Source organism: Phodopus roborovskii, unplaced genomic scaffold (genome assembly GCF_943737965.1).
Source record: "Phodopus roborovskii unplaced genomic scaffold, PHOROB, whole genome shotgun sequence".
NCBI classification, from domain to species: domain Eukaryota; kingdom Metazoa; phylum Chordata; class Mammalia; order Rodentia; family Cricetidae; genus Phodopus; species Phodopus roborovskii.
The window spans coordinates 10,182,009-10,200,048 of record NW_026126482.1 but is presented as its reverse complement, the minus strand read 5'-3'; the positions used below and the strand labels follow the sequence as shown (position 1 = coordinate 10,200,048).

The 18,040-nt window shown below is 49.7% G+C and overlaps 1 protein-coding gene across 1 annotated transcript; it reads right to left on the bottom strand.

The window, feature by feature from the left end:
• Positions 1-297: 297 nt before the first annotated feature.
• On the bottom strand, positions 298-16,134 carry Nfil3 (nuclear factor, interleukin 3 regulated). Its single transcript, XM_051194275.1, has 2 exons — positions 16,018-16,134; positions 298-2,115 (listed from the first exon to the last, which is right to left on the bottom strand). The coding sequence occupies exon 2, from the start codon at positions 1,938-1,940 to the stop codon at positions 549-551; it is 1,392 nt and encodes a 463-aa protein (XP_051050232.1). The 5' UTR covers positions 1,941-2,115; positions 16,018-16,134; the 3' UTR covers positions 298-548.
• Between the last annotated feature and the right edge of the window lie 1,906 nt (positions 16,135-18,040).

Genomic DNA, 18,040 nt, shown 5'->3' with positions numbered 1-18,040 from the left:
CTCCATCACGCTTCACCTTAGTTTTTGATCCAGGGCCCCTCACTGAGCCTGGAGCTTGCCAGTTTGGCTAGGCTCTGGGGCAAGTGAGCCCTGGGGATCCTCCTGTGTCTTGTGTCCTCAACTAGCTCTGCTTCTCGGAGCTACAGGTAAGTGTGCTGCTGACCTGGCCTTTCATATGCTAGGGACGGAAACCACCGTAAGATATCTCCACTGAGATATCTATCTCTCCAGCCTCTACCTTAAGAAACATCAGTAGCCTTTTCCTTTCCCATCAGAGCAAGTAGAATGGAGCCTGTGCTGTGTTTGCCACCAATCCTTTATTGAAACTGGCAACATACACACTTTATAATAGAGCAAAAATAACGTTCGCTATGTACAGCCTCTGTGGGGCTATCTGACTATACACCAGGCAGAGTGAGGGCATCAAGTCTTCCGCGTGTGCACACCAGGACACCAGACAGACACCGTGTGCACACTACAGTGAAATGACATCACAGGTCCAGTGGAGATTCGGCGTCCTCCTCCTCCACAGCTCAGCCAGTAGGCGTTTACCTGGAGTCCGAGGCTGAGATGGGTTGTGCGGTTATGAATCTCTTGAGCGAGACCACCTCTGCAGATAAGTTTGCCATTCCCTGCTTCAAATACAAATTCTCAGCCTCGGAAACCTTATAGCCACTGTCCTTGACTTCCAACACTCCTGTTTTGAAGCTACTCTGAGTTTTGCCGTTCAGTTCTTTGTGATGATGCCAGTGCTCCGATTTGAGGGACCAATCTTGAATGTTCGTCACCTGCACTGAGAAAGGAGTGAGGGAGGAATGGACCATACCCGGGGCGCTGTGCTTCTCCAGGTCAAAGTGTCTTTTGGCTATCACATCTGCAGGCGAGGAGAGTTTCTGCATGCCTTCAAACTCGCTGTCCAAACCCTCCACTTTGATCTGCATGGCCTTGGCTTTAATTCGGAGCTTGTGTGGCAAGGCAGAAGGGTTCACTTCCGGAACCTTCACCACTGTGGCATGCACCCGCTGCAGCTCCACTGGAGAATGGATGGGGCCCTTGGGCACCTGCTGTTCATCTTCTCCATCAGAGGACTTGCCCACGACACCCTCGTCGGCCTCTGAGGTTCTCGGGGAGTTGCTGGTGGACCCATGGACCTGCAGGAGGGGTGGGGAGTGGGAATAGGTGGAGAAGGGGCCGCCCATGTAGCTCTGGTAGATGGAGGTGGCATAGGTGCCCCGCTCCTCCCTGGATTCCCTGGCAAAGCTCTCCAGCTCCACCGGCTCCTGCTTGATCACAGGGAACTTGTTCTCGGGGCTCCGGCAGCCTCCCTGAGCGGGGCTTTCCTGCGTGTGCTCCACAGAGGACACCTCGGACACGTCGGACAGAGAGCTCTGCGGAGAGTGTTTGATGACTGAGATGCAGCTCCCAGCTACCATCGCGGGTTCGTGCTCATCCACGAATGAGCTCACAGCAGCCTTGGATGCCTGGTAGTCCTGAAAATACACAGCTGTGGAGTTACTGAGTTTCTGGATTTCCTGGGCATACACCGTGGAGCTAATTAAACCAAACTTTAATTTGAGAGAGAGCAGCTCGGCTTTTAAAGTGGCGTTTTCCTCTCCCAGCGCAATCAGCTTGTTCTCCAAAACCAGGTCATTGAGCCTGCGCTTCTCCCGAGACCTCTTGGCAGCTTCGTTGTTCTTCCTCCTTTTCTCCCAGTACATGGCATCTTTCTTCTCGTCGGGAATGAATTCCCGTTTCCTCCGACACGCAGAGGATTTGTTCTTCCCCACGCTCCCCTCGTTCAGGAGCAGATCTTCACTCGAGGCAAGGTCCTCCGCCACCTCGGCTAAGGCAGAGTTCAGTGCCATCACCTTGTCTGAGCTGCTGGTAGGATCCAGGGGGGCAGGCTCCTTTTTGATGGTCTGCATTTTCCTCAGCTGCATCAGAAAGGACCTTACCCTACCCCACAGATCCACTGGAGGAGAACAGATCACTTTCCCAGGGTTCTTTCGGGCTTGAAAAACTCCAGCTTCTCGTCCATCAATATTCCTGCCGTTGCCCAGTCCTGGATAAATCTGTCAGGTGCCTTTTGAAGCAGAGTGAGGTCACACTGGTTATCTGCAATAAAGGAGAACACGGTGAGTCCCTTGGGCAGATGTGTGCTGGCAGCTGTAAAGGGGCTGTGCTGAGCAGGCAGGAGGTATGGGCTCCAAAGCAGCTCAGGTCTTTAAAGAGCGAGCAAGCTGGAAAAAGACGTGAATGTACAAATACTTCCACTTCGGTGGCAAAGGACCTCTTAGCAGTGAACTGTGTGGTTCAGGAGAGGGGGGAAATGAGGTGTCAGTGGCTCACTCACCCAGTCACTGAATGTGTCACTCGGTAAAGCATCCCTTCATCCCCATCCCTCCCTCCCTCCCTCCTCCCCTCCCTCTCTCCTTCCTTCCCTCCCTCTACCTCCCCACCCTTGGATCCATCTAATCCTTCCTTCTAGCCCCATGCACCCATCTATCCATCCATCCATTCCATTCCTTCCTCCTCCCTCCCCTCTGCTCTGGGTCACACAGAAGAAAACCATGCTTAGCAGAGATAAAAGGACAAGTACAGTCATATTACAGGATGATTCATCACAGGGAGAAATGGCAGCCAGCCCATCAGCGGTGAGTCCCTGACCAGGTCCCTGGTCCCTACCTCAGAATGGCAATAGATGACACGGCTAACATCTGTTAACCTGCCATCGCACCCCTGAGGGCCTGGTGCTTCCTACTCTCCTCTGGCCCCACCATCAAGATGCTACACTTACACGAAATGCCCATACTTAGCAGACGTGAAATGCAAGGGCCCTCCGGACTCACTGACCAAACTTTTTAAGATTGACACCCACAGTGTTTTGGGGGGAATCCAAAACTCAGCTTAATAGACTTCAGTTATATATCCCCTTTGGGATACTATTCAGAGGGACTTTTTTTTTTTTTTTCTTTAGAGCTTCTTGAAAGTTAAAATTACTTCAAAACTAGAGGATATAATTATGGAAAGAACTTCTTTTCAATCTTGTAGTTTCTAGTAAAATATAAGAACAAAAGAAAAATCATCAACTGTTTTTTCACACCCATAAGTAAAATATTTATAATATGAATTGGGTCTCACTGTGTGTGTGTGTGTGTGTGTGTGTGTATGTGTGTGTGTGTGCAGACACACACACACACTGAGAATGAAACCCAGAGGAGGGCTAGGTAAGTATTGTACTCCAGGCTTTACCACACAATAATAAATCCTTACTATATGCCAGTGACTCTCGCACGCGGTGCCTCTGGATCTTACACTGACTCTATAAAGCAAAGATGCACACACCCTGCACACCCCATTCCCTATTGCCCCCTCCAAGGTGCTGCTCGCCCTGACGCGGACACTTGGTGCCTTTGCTTCATGCCAGTTATTTCTCACTCTCTGTGCCTCTTCCGGTTACCCTCTTCCGGTTTGCCTATGTGACTGAAGGCCAGAGGCCAACCTCTGCCTCTCATGCCTCAGGTTCTGTCCACCTTGTTTTTTTGACTCATAGTCTCTCTCACTAGCCTAGAACTTGCCTTGTAGGCTAGGCTGGCTAGCCAGTGAACTACAAGAATCCTCCTGTCTCTGGATCCCTGTCACCTTTTACATGCATTCTTCTTACATGAGTCCTGGGGATCAGGTTTCCATATTTGTGTAGCAAATACCCTAACAACTAAGCCAGCTAGCTCCTCAGCTCTCTGACTCACAGAAGCCTGCCTGTTGCTTCTGTCTTTTCCACGGCAGCAAGAATGTCAAACTCATAAAGACTGAGGTGCCGCACAAGGCTCTGTCCATCAAATTGGGCCGCCACCACACAGGAGAGGCTCCCCTACTCAAGGAAGCCCAAAGGTTATTAACAACAGGCTTCTGTTTGTGACAATGACACCCTAACAGTCACCACTTCAAGAAGGGTGACAGGGTGACACTACAGGCCAAAAGACAGCTTTTCAGCCTTTAGTAAAAACTATGATCTCTTGTCGCCTCCAAGCAGGCCTTGTCTTCCAACCTGGAAATATTCCCCTCTGCACAGTAGAGGGCATGCTCCTCGTGCTGCAGTAGGCATGCAAACACTCAGGGTGGTACGCACCCCTAAAGTCCATAAAGTGGACTGAGCCAGTGGGAAGGCCAAGGAAGGACGCTGACCTTGGTGGCCTTTCCCAGCATGCCTCTGAAGTCTGCCTGCCACACGGTCCCTCCCACACTATTTTTGGGGAATAATTTTTTTCTTGATGTGCTACTATTTTCCTCCATATACTTACTTATCTCAGTTCTTCCTTAAAATATACATTATATTTCATTTACACATCCCACCATCTGTGAGTTACTATCTCTACAAATCTCACAATTTCTCTACATAGCTGAGCTCAGAGACATTTCCACCTTCCTGCCCCAAAAGTGTGTATCATGTGTCTGTATCAATCTTGTTGTGGGGAGAGAGAGAGGGAGGGAAGCAGAGAGAGAGAGAATATTTGTTTGTGTGTATGTTTGCATGTGCATGTGCACAATGGCAGGCCCCCATGGCCACGCTGAACAGGTAGATGACTCTGTCTGTGTAACAAATATCAGCTCACGGTTGGGGAGATGACTCAGATGGTAAAGCCCTTGACTTGCAAGCGTGAGGACCTGAATTCAACCCCCAGAACCTATGAAGAAAGCTGGGCAAGGCAGCAGGGACTGTAATCTCAGTGCTAGCTAGGAAGATAAAGACAGGAGGCTCCCTAGGGGCTCACTCCCTGGCCAGTCAGGCTAGCCTACTAGGTGAAGTCCAGGTCTGTCGAGAGACCATATCTCAAAAACCAAAGTGAACAGAATTCTGAGGAATAACATTGGAGGTTGTCCTCCGGTCTCCGTATATACCATAACATACATATATGTATGCACTTGTACCTGTATACAGACAGACCAGTAGATGCATGCACTCACTCATACCTTATGAATTACTTGGTAACCATATACAAAACGCCTTTATACTGGGCACTAAGCTAAATTGAAGACTGTACTAGTAGGGAACCGAGCCCTTAAAAATCCAGGTTTTGCAGGCAGGGTGGGGACCGAACTGAAGGGGACTGACAGAACCAAGACACATGCTTGGACTTGAATCATGACGGGACTTGAAGTATTGATCCTGCCGCCTCCATGTCACTGACTGAGTATGGCCTGCCTTCCTCAGCATCATCAGAGAAGAACACAAAGGTTCATAGAGGCAAATGGCATGCCTATTGATCTGCCACTCACCTGATGATCAACCTGAGACCCCAAACCAGCCTGAACCCTGGCTTTGACCCCTCACAGATGCTCCCAACATCCCACCTTTCGATCCCAGACACACACAGCCACCCTTCATCTCTCTTAGTTTGGAACATCATACATTCAGCTATAACGCTCCTCTGGGGACAGGAAGGCACCTTGGATCTAAGGCTCACTCCACAAGTTGGCTGCAGCATGACAGACTGCTCAGAGCTGCGTTCAATCAGCCTGAGCTACTTCATAGTCAGATTTTAATCTCCTGAGTCCCATCTATGTTGAAATAGTGAAAAAGACACATAGCTATTGGCCTTGAATTTATGATCAACCTCTTGGGTGTCACTACACTAGTTCCAACCCTCCTAATTGTCATTATCATTATTTTATCTTTAAAAGAATATGTTTATTTGTGTGTGCTTCTGTGTGCATGGCCTTTCTATGACAGGGCTAGAGAGGCCAGATGTTTTAGGTCCCCCTGGAACTGGAATTACAAGAGTTTGTAAGTCACCCACCATGTGTTCCGGGAACCAGACTCTGGTCCCCTTCGAGAGCAATGTGTATTCTTAAGTAATGAGTTATCTCTCTAGCCTCTATCATCATTATCTTTTGTTGTTGTTGTTCAAGACAGGGTTTCTCTGTGTAGCTTTAGCTGTCCTGGAACTTACTGTGTAGACAGACAATGTTGGCCTCAAACTCACAGAGCTCCTCCTGCATCTGCCTCCCAAGTGCTGGGGTTAAAGGCGTGCAACGCCACCGCCACCACCAGGCTTACAGATTTACTTATTTTATGTGCATGAGTGCTCCATCTTTACGTATGCCTGCATGCCAGAAGAGGGTACCAGATCCTATTATAGACAGTTGTGAGTCACCATGTGGTTGCTGGGAATTGAATCCAGGTCCTCTGGAAGAGCAGCCAGTGCTCTTAACCACTGAGCCATCTTTCCAGTCCCCTCCCCCAATTATTATCTTTTAAACAAGATTATATTTGTATAAATGTTTTGTCTGCTTGGTACCTTTAGAGGTCAGAGGACATTGGATTCCCAGAACTGAACTCACTGATGGTCATGAACCCAGGATGGAAACTGAACCCGGGTCCTCTGCAAGAGCAACAAATGCTCTTAACTGCTGAGCCAACTCCCCAGCCCCATTACCATCTTTTAAACAAAACGAGTGAGCATTTCTCTGATCCAATTACTTCGTACAGTGTTTTAGTTAAAGTTCCTATTCCTATGATGAAACACCATGACCAAAACAACTCGGGGAGGAAAGGGTTTATTTGGCTCTCACTTCCACATCAGTGTTAATCATCATAGGAAGTCAGGACAGGAAATCAGGCAGGGCAGGAACCTGGGGGCAGGAGCTGATGCAGAGACCATGGAGGGATGCTGCTTACTGGCTTGCTCCTCGTGGCTTTCTCAGTCTGCTTTCTTAGAGCACCCAGGACCACCTGCCTGGGGCTACACCCCTACACCAGGCTGGGCCCTCCCCCATCAATCACTGATTAAGAAAATGCCCTACAGTCCAGTCCTATAGAGACATTTTATCAACTGAGGCTCCCTCCAGTGACTCTAGCTTGTGTTAAGTTGACACGAAACTGGCCAGCACATACAGCAAGCAGCTAAAGGACAGGAAGGCTGAGCAATTAGCTGGAGATCACACTGCAGTTAAAAGCAGAGATGACTAGGGAGTCTAGGTTCCTCAACAAGGGATGCAGGCAAATGTAGCTGACAATACCTTTTTGTTTTTATTATAGTATGTATGAAGTGCATTTGTGTGTCTGAGGCTGGAGGCAAACTCTGGGACAGCGCCTTTATTACCTTTTTTTGGTAGCAGAGTTTCTCGGTGGACCTGAAGAGTCCTGTTTCTACAGATGGGCTACCTAGCAAGCTCCCACTATCTGCCTGTGTCTGCTCTCTGTCTCCTCAGCACTGGGGCTGCAGGCGTGCTCTACTGCCCCACAGGTTCTGAGAATTCCAATTCAGGCCTCATGACCAATGGCTGGGACTTTACCCACTCAGCCATTGCCTCAGCACAGTTGAGGCTACCTTCTAAAACCATCAACATTCATGATGACTGCTTTGGATCCCAGTATCTCTCTTTATGACTAATGTAACCATGACTTCACCCATGTGTCACTGTTTAAAATCAACACCGACTGCTAGGGTACCTTAGTCACCATTTGTGTTTCTTTTTTGGGGCATAACTGACTCGAAATGCCGATTCTATGATGTTATCTCTCTTAGCGCCATTAACTCCATTACAGCCATTAGCTAATATGACTGCTTAAAGACACAAATAAAAAAGGGAAATTTAAGAGTGGGCATCGCGTCATGCCAGCTGACACACTTTCCCACGCCCACTGTGAAGACACCGTCACTGCCACTGCATGCCTTTTATAACCTGCTACAGGCAGGAGCTGTGTTTCCTAAGTGCAGATCCTTGGAGTTTAAGTCAGATGACCTAAATACTCCATGCAATTAAAATAAGACCTGACCTAAGAAAAGTCCGCAAAATAACCTAGACTACAACATAAATTCTAGACCGTTTACCCTGCAGGGGTTTCCCTGTGATTATAACTGAAATGCATGTGTAGCTCTGACCTCTGACCTCTTAGAGGTCAGTGTGGCAGTTTAGACTCTACCAAAAGAGCACCCAGCATTTTCCTGGTTCAGATACAAAGATCCACAATGACGAGGCTGGCTGGGAGCTGCCTATGTTTTGCTGGGAGCTGAATGGCAAGACCAGTAAGTGCTTGGAACCCTGAGCCTTCTCTCCAGCCTCTACTTGTGAAATTTCTGGAATGCAAATTGATCAGTTCATCACCTCCTTAGAGGTGAGCTTAGAGAGAAGGCCTTTTATGTTTGTTTATTATTATTGTGTGGGTGCATGAAGGGGGTTGGAGGTCAACTTTCCAAAGTTGGTTTACTCCTGGATCTGGAGACTGAATTCAGGTCAGTGGGTTTGTGCAGAAGCATTTTAATCCACTGATGTTTTATGTTAAGAACAAAACACTCCAGTTCCTGAGTGCGCAGCTCAGGCCCTGCAGTCACTTAGTCCAAAGTACATCCAGGCCAGGAGAAACACATGCTTAGTGCACACGTGGGGCACATACACACAAGCCACCTCTTACACTGTCAGATTAGTCCTATCCCTGCAACAAACCGACTCACTTTTTCTGTTTGGATGCATCTGCAAATAAACGTATCAAAACCTGACCCGGCTTATGGGAAAAGAAAAGATTCCAAGTTCAACAAGGGATGACTTGAAAACTAAATTTAAACTTAATAAATCGATGACAACCCTGCGTCTTATTAATGGACCATAAACTTTGCTGATTGAAATATGAACTAGTGTAACTGACAGTTGCCACAGGAGCAAGTGTTTGTAACATAATGCAGTTAAGTCTAAAGGTGGACACAAGCAGGACACACGGGGTCACCCATTAAAGCAACTTCACAGCTTGAGAAAAATGGAGAGGAGGGGAGTGCTGTGTGTGTGTGTGGGGGGGGGGGTATACAGAAATGTGGCTTTAAAAAAAAAAGCCTAATACAGAAGCTTCAAAATGGGAACCACTACTACCTGCGAAGAAAAGTTTTTAAAAGGATTTGCTGTTTTTATTTACGTGTGTGTATATGACTGTGTGAGTGTCTGCAACTTAGCGGCCAGTACCTGTGGAGATCAGAAGAGTACTGGATGCCCTGAAGCTGGAGTTACAATAAGTTGTGAGCTGCCTCATGCCAGGCCTCGAACCAAACTCAGGTCCTCTGGAAGAGTAACAAGGGCTCTTCACCATTGAGCCACCTCTCCAGCCCCTACTTGTGACACTTTTGAAAAGATAATTCATCAATTTAGTAACTCCCCTGGAGTCTTGCTATGACCAAGGGCTTCTGATCCTCTTGCCTCCATAGCCTAAGTACTGTACTACAGGTACACACAGTGGCATTGGGTTAGGGGTGCTGTGAGAGGGGACCCCGGGCATTTGGAATACATAGTCAACACTGCCAACTGAGCTACAACACCAATGTCCCCTAAGTCTTAGGGACACCAGCATCACAGTCAACCAGTCTAAAGCATCACACATACACACACACACAAATCATTAACAAAAATAGATGCATGCTGGGGACAGGGCATGGCAGAAAGAACTCGCAAATGTTCCCAACCTCCCTAGCCTGGCTTTTAACATTCTTGTTCGGTTTCTTAATCAGCACAAGACAGTAAGTGCCATTTATTGTGCCCTGTGCCTTGTGACTAGAGTGGAAGGTTTATTTGAAGGCTACTTAATTGCATTTAAGATCCCTAGAAAGTTAATAAAATACACCGTGTTCTGATAATTGAAAGGCTTATAAACACCCAAACTCCAGTGAAACCATGTCCTCAAAGCCTGGATTATTAACGAATGGCATCTAGTAAATCCCCACTAAACTTAAAAACCAAGCTCAAACTCTAATTAAAGCCATACGAGAAACCCCCCCCCATAACTACAGGAAAATTAGTTGCAAAGAAATGTGAGAGGTAAGTGGGAGTGGTGGCAATAAAGGCTCATTTTGAAACTGAAAAAACAAAAAAAGGTCTTATGTAATTGTGATCAAAGGTCAGTATCTTTCGACATTCACTGTGAGTCTCATTTGGATAAAAATCAACTCAAATAAAATTTAGAAAAATAACAGGATATCAAACAATGTACTAACCCTGTGAAATGCAGGCATGCCTGGCAGAAACAAGAAGTGAGCATTATAGGAAATCTCAATTACATTGTTTGTTATGTTTGACTTGAATCCCAAGCGTGCTCTCATTCCTCAATACAAATTAAAAATAAACAACTTTTAACAGCACCGATGCCATCTGGGTTACAATGGAAATAATGAGGCATGTGTGATTTTTAAGTTGGGTAAAAATAACGCTGAGCACTCTGACCGCGCCTTTCCATCCCACGCTTCAATTAGACCTGCATCTCGGAACCCACTGATGACCACGGCAAGGTCAGCGAGAAAACTTCACTGGCGGGAGTGAGTCAGTCAGGGGCCTTGCTCAACCAGTGTACAGCCTTTCACAAAGGGCTTTAATTTGCAGGCCGTTGCATCATGGTGATGTTATAATTGCCAAGATAAGCCCTCAACACAGAAAAGGAAACTGTTTCCCAAAGTACAGTGAGCTTGTGTTCACCCTCACTGAAGGGACAGACAGCATGGTGGAGGAGAGTGGGTATGGCGGACAGAGTTCCCATCTTCGTGAGTCCTGGCCTGGGCAGCTTCTCTAAGTGCCTGTTTTGTGAAGTGAGGGTGCTGAGTGGGTCCTCCATCTGCCTTATTAACCGCCCTTCTTATTTCTGAAGAATAATCATCAAGGCCGTGATGACTCCAGGTTCCAGCCTTTTCTGCAAGGCACTATTCTAGACTGCCCTAGGTTACTTCAACAAGATCAAGAACCATCAGTGTAACAGGGTCTGGCATTAGTTGTCAACCACACAGCTACATGTACTATACGATGGTGTATGTATGATCCCACATCTAAGAACAGCCATTGCTGACCTCAGGCCAGAGGTTCTGAGGCAAGCATCAGCCAAGTCACAGAATTCCTGGGATCTGGAAAAGGTCAACCCACTCCTGCTGTGGGGACTCATCATCTCTCTTCCTACGATATTTCCCTAAGACATTAACCCAATTACTTGGGACACTGAAGGGCTTTGATGCCATCAAGAATTCCCTTGAAACAGACATTAACACATACAAGTCAGTAGTATTCAGGAACAAAAAGATGTGGATCTTCACAAACCCAATACCAATCCTGTCCTTCCTCTGGTATTCGGGTTCAGTAAAGGAAAGTGAGCCCAGGCCCAACCATCCTGAAACATTTATCGAGGTCCTTCAAACGGTCCAGCTCCACAGGTCTCCCCTTCAAGATTCCCTAGAGGCCAGTGAGGGTAGATCATATACATACATACCCCAGGCCAGAGGCCTGGGCAGCACCTCCTAAAGCTGTTGAAAGAGGGTCCCCAGGGCATCCAATTGCATCCTCCAAAATTGAATTCCAAATTTGCCATCCACAGAGAGCAGCCTGAGCTGATCACCCTCCAACACCTAGATGCTTTGCGTGAGTGACATCAGCAGCCCACCCAGGGAACCCCGCAGCTGGGATGAAAGGGCAGGGAGGTACTTTTACAGAGGGGGGGGGGGTTGCATCTATGTAGGTGATTTAGAGTTAGGAAAATCCGACCACATATATAATATTAGGCCACTGACCATATAAACTTTAGATACAAGAAATAATAAGAACGTGGGTTCAACCGGCCACATACAAGCAGGGACTCTCCATCATGATCAAGACAACCCACGCCCATTGCTATAGCCATTTGGAGGTCTTGCTTTTTCATTCCAAGAATGGAGAAGAGCTTGAATCTGAAATACAAGGAAGACTCTAGGAACAAAGGTGTCTGTGGGGTTGCGCAGCTAGCGGTGCAGCGGAGTTGAGTCTATTCCCTGGCTGTGCTGCCCAGCGCTGCGCTGTCCAGACGCCCAACTCCGCTGGAGCCTGCGCCTAGGAGGCACGCCCGCTTTCCGCCTCAGGCCTCCCGGCTCCGGGTGAGCGCAACGAAGCGCACGGCACCCCGCGAGCCTCCGCCCCGCTCCGCGGCCGCGCCCCCACGCCGCGCCGCTCCCGGGGCCCGCCTCCCGCCGGGTGGGCGGCGCAGCGGGGCCTCGGCGCCGCGAGGACCCCCGCGCCAGAACAAAGGAATGCGGGGAGGGGGCGGGGAGGCGCGCGAGCCACCGCGAGGCTCGTCCAGCGGCTGCCCAGGGGCGCGTCTTGGGCCGAGGTCCCCGCCTGCCACCGCCAGGAGCGTGCCGGGTCTCTGGGGCGGGAGTGAGGGGCGCAAGGAGGCTTGATGGAAGGCGGTGCTGCAAAGCCCCCGGCAGGCCTGGGTCTCCCACCCTAGCCCGCAAAGTGGGTCGCGGGGGGGGGGGGGCTAGGGCAACTGCAGCATCTTGGAAAACAACTGAAATAGGGGTAAATAATTTGTTCCAAAAGTCAATATCTACATCGTGTCCACCCCCTAAAATATATCTCGCAGACACTATTAAAAACGTACACACCATTACACTAAGTAAGAGTACGGGAAGAAATTTAATATCCAGATACTTAACATATTCATCTATCCCCAATGAATAAAACTAGGTTACACAGGCAAAAATACAATCTACTAACCTATATATGCTTCCCATAACTCATATCTGATGTGTGTGTGGGGGGGTTACGATGTGAAATAAATACTTCTGACCTCATTAGCCGTTGTTATTTACAAAAGCCAGAGAGAAGATGACTCTTGGCCATTCCCTGCTGGCCTCTGAGCGCAGCAGTTCCTCCAAAGTGTCCTTTAAAATGATAAATGGGGCCCCGCGTTCAGCAGCAGTCACTGGGCGCTGCGAAATGCCTTCCTAAAAATACAGCCTTATCAGAGGTCTTGGAAGGCTGGAGTTAAAACTACAGCAAATGGCCTTGAGCTTGTATTTGCACACTGCCCTGGAGACACCCGAAATAGCACCGAGGCCACGATTGTTAAAATGTGATAGGGCTAAATTTAGAAAGACGTACATTTCATTTAGGGCAAAAGACACACATTTGGCAAGCATGGGCTAAGTCAAAGCTTAGTCCGTTGTCACTTTCCGGCTTAAAATATCCTTAAAAAGAACCAACAAAACCCCCGTTGATAGTGACATTCTTAAACGCTGAGATTGCCCTACTTTCTTTGTGGCAAGATTATAAAATCACGTAATTAGCTCTCTTTCTATGCTCAATAGTCAGTAAATTCGGCAGTTACATAACCTAACATTTCCAGGAATCTATTAATGATCGGTCTTGTGGTGTCTGAAAAAAAAAAAAAACAACCCACCAATGACGATAAGGTGAGAAAAAAAAGCTGATGGAACGGAACGCATTCCAGTTAGGAGAGTGGGGAGACAAACGTCACAATGGCTCGTCCCGGTCTTAAAAATAACACCTCGAACATTTAAGGAGCCCTGCTCCCCCGCGCGCATCAGTATCCAACACTAGGAATCCTTCCTTCTTAATAATGAATTCCGTAGGCTCGTTTAAAAATAAAATGCTTATTTGGGATGATACAGAGGTACCAACAAGGATCTAATACCCAACGCTGCGCTAAAACGACCAAATCATTGCACACATACGTGCATATTCCCACATCAGCTCGTCCCCGGTGCCCACGTTTTACCTCGGGCCCATTATGCAATGTAAGAAAGGACACAACCCTCCACCTTCCCGAGGGCTCGTAAAACACGCTGACGACAAACAGGGTGGAAAACGTCGGTGCAGACACAGCGCTTGACACAAACAAACGCTGCGCAGGCATCTCCGAATGCCGTCACCGTTCTCCCAACCCTTTAAGCAAATCAAGACGGTTCCCCGTGACTCAACTCTCCCCCTTGCCGGCCCAGAGAGGGGACCAGCACGGAGAGACCCGGGTGAGCAGGGTATGTCGTCTGGATGCTAGGGGAATCGGCCTCCGCTCCGCCTCCCCGGCGCGCTCTTCTCCACCGAAACATCAATTTTCCTGAAATCCGGAGACATTATGCAATAGCGGGGAGGGGGAGGGAGCGCGCGGCAGCCAGGGCTACGTGCCGGCGCCAGGGCGCTGCAATCAAAGCAGCTACCTTAAGGTGGCGAGTCCCCCTCCTGCCAAGGCTGCAAAAGTTTATGTAATGCATGCCCCGCGCACACACGCCGCCTCCCGCCATCCCTGCGCCGCGCCCGCCCGCGTCCCGCGCCCTACGCCCGCCGGCCGCGCGCTCCGAGAGCGGGCGCAGAACGGAGCCGGGGCCCCCGGGCCGCCGGTGGGCGGAGCACTTACCGTGGTTCTGCTCCTGGCCGGTGAAGGAAAGAAAGGACGTCTGGGACCTGGCTGGCTGCGCCGGAGCGCGATCCGGGCTCCGCCGGGCCCTCAGCGGGCGGTGGCGAGGGCGCGGCGCGGGAGACTGGCGGGCGCGCCGGGTCCGCGGGCGCCGTGGCCGCGCCGAGAGATGTGTGTTAGTAGGTCAGTTCCGAGCGCCGCGCTACGTCGCCGCCCGCCAGCCCCGCCGTGACGGGCGGCCGCCGCCCCAATCGCCGCGCCCGCACCCGCCCCCGGCCCGCAGCCACTGGCCGCGCCGACAGGGGCGGGATCCCCGCCGCCCCGCCCCTGCCCGCCCCGTCCCCTCCGCCGCGGCGCCACCGCCAGTCCGCGTCCTTCCCTGGCCGCGGTCGCTGCTGCTCTCCGCTCCGCGGGGACCCACGCTGAGCACTGCGTTGCGCAACGGGACGCACCGCGGAGCCACCGGGGCGCGCCTGGGAGGAGCCCGAGACCCCTTTGCCCGTTGCCGGCCGCGCCCTTCGTGGCCACTGCGCTCGCTCAGTTCACCTTTTTGTTTGGTTGTTTCCCCGAGAGCCACAGCGGGCTGGGCTACCTGTTGCCAACAGAACCCCGGGCAGGGCTGCGAGGACCCGGGCCTGGCGGAGACCTTGGCCTCCTTCTGCCCACGGTCCCCTTGAGACCGGGAAGGGGCGCGGCGGCCGGGATGAGCTGTGACTGAAATGTCCCGCTTCTCTCCCGGCTGTTGCCCTGCTGCAGGGAGAGCTCGACTACACAAATACCGCCCCCCCCCCCAGCACAATTAGGGCGAAGACGACCCCTGCGAAGTAGTTGCGTAACACGACTGGGAAACCAGGCTGGATGCGGTCGGTCTGAGTCCCCAACCACGTGGAGAGGGGGCGGCTGCTTCCGAGGACCTGAGGGTCCGCGGCCTGGGTGCGCCCGACTGGGACTCCCACCAACCTTCGGTGCCCAGGCTCGAGCATAGAGGGCACTCCACGAAGGAACTTAACCTGGTAGCTCTCCTGTCCTTTCTGTCCCCCAGTGAGCACGCCAGTCCCCCCTCCCCCTAATTCCCGGGCTGTACAAAAGACATAAGGAAATGGGAGACAGGGCATCTGGCGGCATGTTCTTAAGTCATTCTCCAGTTGGTTATTGTAAAGGAACGTGGCGCACACACCCCACGTTTACAGACACGTAAGATTAGTGCCGGCCTTGGCAAAGGGAGCCATATTCCTGACAGTGACGCACGCGCTTGCCCAAATACGGAATGTGGCAGGTGGCGAGGTCCTTGAGCGGTCTCCTGCTCTGCTCGAACTGCGGGAGCTGGGCTCGAATGATTCCCTCACTACTTTCTTTTCCTCTCTCTCTCTCTCTCTCTCTCTCTCTCTCTCTCTCTCTCTCTCTCTCTCTCTTAAAGCAACCCCCCTCCCCAAGTAAGGAGCGAACGCGCGGGTCTCCCACCCAGAATATCTCACTGAATGGCTCTCTTTCCATCTACTCTAGGCACTCATTACAAAGATAATCTCGGAGGCACACATAGTGCTAGTTTAATTACCTGATAGACTTTTGGACGCCTTCACAGGGCAATAAATGATGGGGTCTATCTGGTAAAAATACCCCTTAACCAATAAGCCCCCCCGCAACGCAGACAGGAGTCGTGGTAAACCTGAAAAGGCGGCCACCAGTTCAGGAAACAAACCGCCCTTTTACTCGTTTATTTTGAAGAACTGACTGCCTTGATGTAAACGAATCTTGATTTAGTTAATCGATTCCACTTTTCTCGAATTTACTGATGTCATAGGATCCCGAAGTAGGTAGAATAAGGAGTAATATTTGCACAAAAAGCCAATTGGACTTGCGTGACTCACCGGAGACTGACAGCGGAGGAACGGACGCTCTGACCCCCGACGCTGTTCCTTAGACTAAATTTTGAAATCTGATGCCTGTCTTCATTCCCCGGGGCAGTTTACACTACGCCTCCACCTCATTTGTATTTCCGTCATTGTCATCTAACTTGGAAATCAGAGGAAGTGTAAAAAGATGCAACTGATACCAACTTGGAAAATAACTCTCTTGCGCCCCCTGGTGCTTAGGAAACCGCTCGAAGAGGCTCTGTCCCAAGGACTGGGTGATGGTGTGTCCAGGGTTACACCTTGGAGGGTCCATCTAGTGGGCAAGTGCTTGCAATTAAAACTGAAATTGAAGCATGACCCTGGGGTGGGAGGACTTTCCCCAAGCCGCCAGTATGCTAATTTCAGAACACGCTGAAATAAGGTCTCCCGAGGAGGGAGGTATCTGATGCAAGTATGAAGTCCAAAGTTGAGGGGTGTTTTGTTTGTTTTTTTGCTTTTTTGAAGTGCGGGGTTTGAACCCTGGGCGTACTGCACACGAAGCAAGTGCTTTATCAGCTGAAACTCAAAATATCCTTACTCTAAGCAGTTTCTCTGAGTGCTGGAATTGGGGTTGGATGGATGCAGAAGCCACGGAGAGGTGACCTGGACGGGCGGAAAACAATCACCGATGTCTTGTTTTCATCCTGTTGACTGTTCTCCAACCAGAAAATGTAAGCAGTGTAAGCTGAGAACAGTGAGGAATGTTTCAGTTGGAAGGACCAGACGGCTCAGGGCTCAGATCTAGGCATCCAGAGGGGGTCCCCTTCATTGTGGTGCTGGGCATATAACCCAGGCCCAACCCCAGTTAGAAAACTCTAGCCCAGTGTCCAGAAGCTTTTGCCCTGGACTTGCTTGACCTGGTTGGTTCCTTGCAGGTACTTTATGGAGGGTCCAGGAGGTGAGTTACCTGTGGCCTGTGACACAAGAGAGAAAATACCTTCATTGCCACAGTAACAGACCAGGGGGTCATGACTCCAATTATTCAAAAGTTGGCATTATAAATACCTTTTTGGGTTGTGTGTGTGTGTGTGTGTGTGTGTAATGTCCTACTTTTCAATGTTTGCAAGGAATTTGTTTTTTGTTTGTTTTGGGTTTCTTTGGTTTTGTTTTTTGTTTTTCTTTCTTTCTTTCTTTCTTTCTTTCTTTTTTTTTTTTTTAAGTGAGGCTGGTGAAATGGCTTAGTGGATAAAGGCACTTGTCACCAAGCCTGACATCTGCGATTGAGCTCCAGGGTTCAAAAGGTGGAAGAGGAAAGCAAAGCTGTTAACATTGTCCATTGACCTCCATGCACTGTGACATGAATTTGAGTGGATTCACATGCACACACACACACACATACACACACACACACACACACACACCCCATAAATAAATAAGTGAATGAATGTTATACATTTTAAAACAAATAAAACATTGGGCCTGGGTGTAGCTCAGTTGGTAAGGTGCTTGCCTATCATGCACAAAGCCCTGGGTTCAATTCCCAGCACCACATGAACCAGACATGGTGGTGCATGCCTGGAATCCCAGCACTCAGGAGGTACTGGCAGGAGAACAGAAATTCAAAGTCATTGTCAGCTCCAGGCCAGCCTGGGCTATGTGAAACCCTGTTTATAACTCAGTGAATGAATGAATAAGTTGGCCTAGGGCTTATCTAGCTGGAGCCTAGAGATGGAAAGTCCTATGGATATGATGGTCACAGTGCTGACTGACAGGCCAGTAACAAACCAAGTCTGGAGTTCTATCTCTCTGCTTTGTGTACCAGATTCTGAGTTTCTTCATGGAAGTCCCATTTGCATTTGCTATGTACCCTTTGATGACTCCAGCCCTCACTTGCTGACCTCGGCCAATGTGACAGCTCACCACCTACCGCTGTACAGGGTTTATTGATCCTCTGATACCTTATATTTAGTTTTAGTTTCTAAAAGGCATATTTGCTTTAGTTTTATGCACCTGAGTATATTGCCAGCATGTATATCTACAAGCATGTGTGTCTGGTGCC

Excerpts from the sequence above, each read along its gene's own strand:
- Nfil3 (XM_051194275.1), bottom strand. The coding sequence starts at position 1,940 with ATGCAGCTGAGGAAAATGCAGACCATCAAAAAGGAGCCTGCCCCCCTG.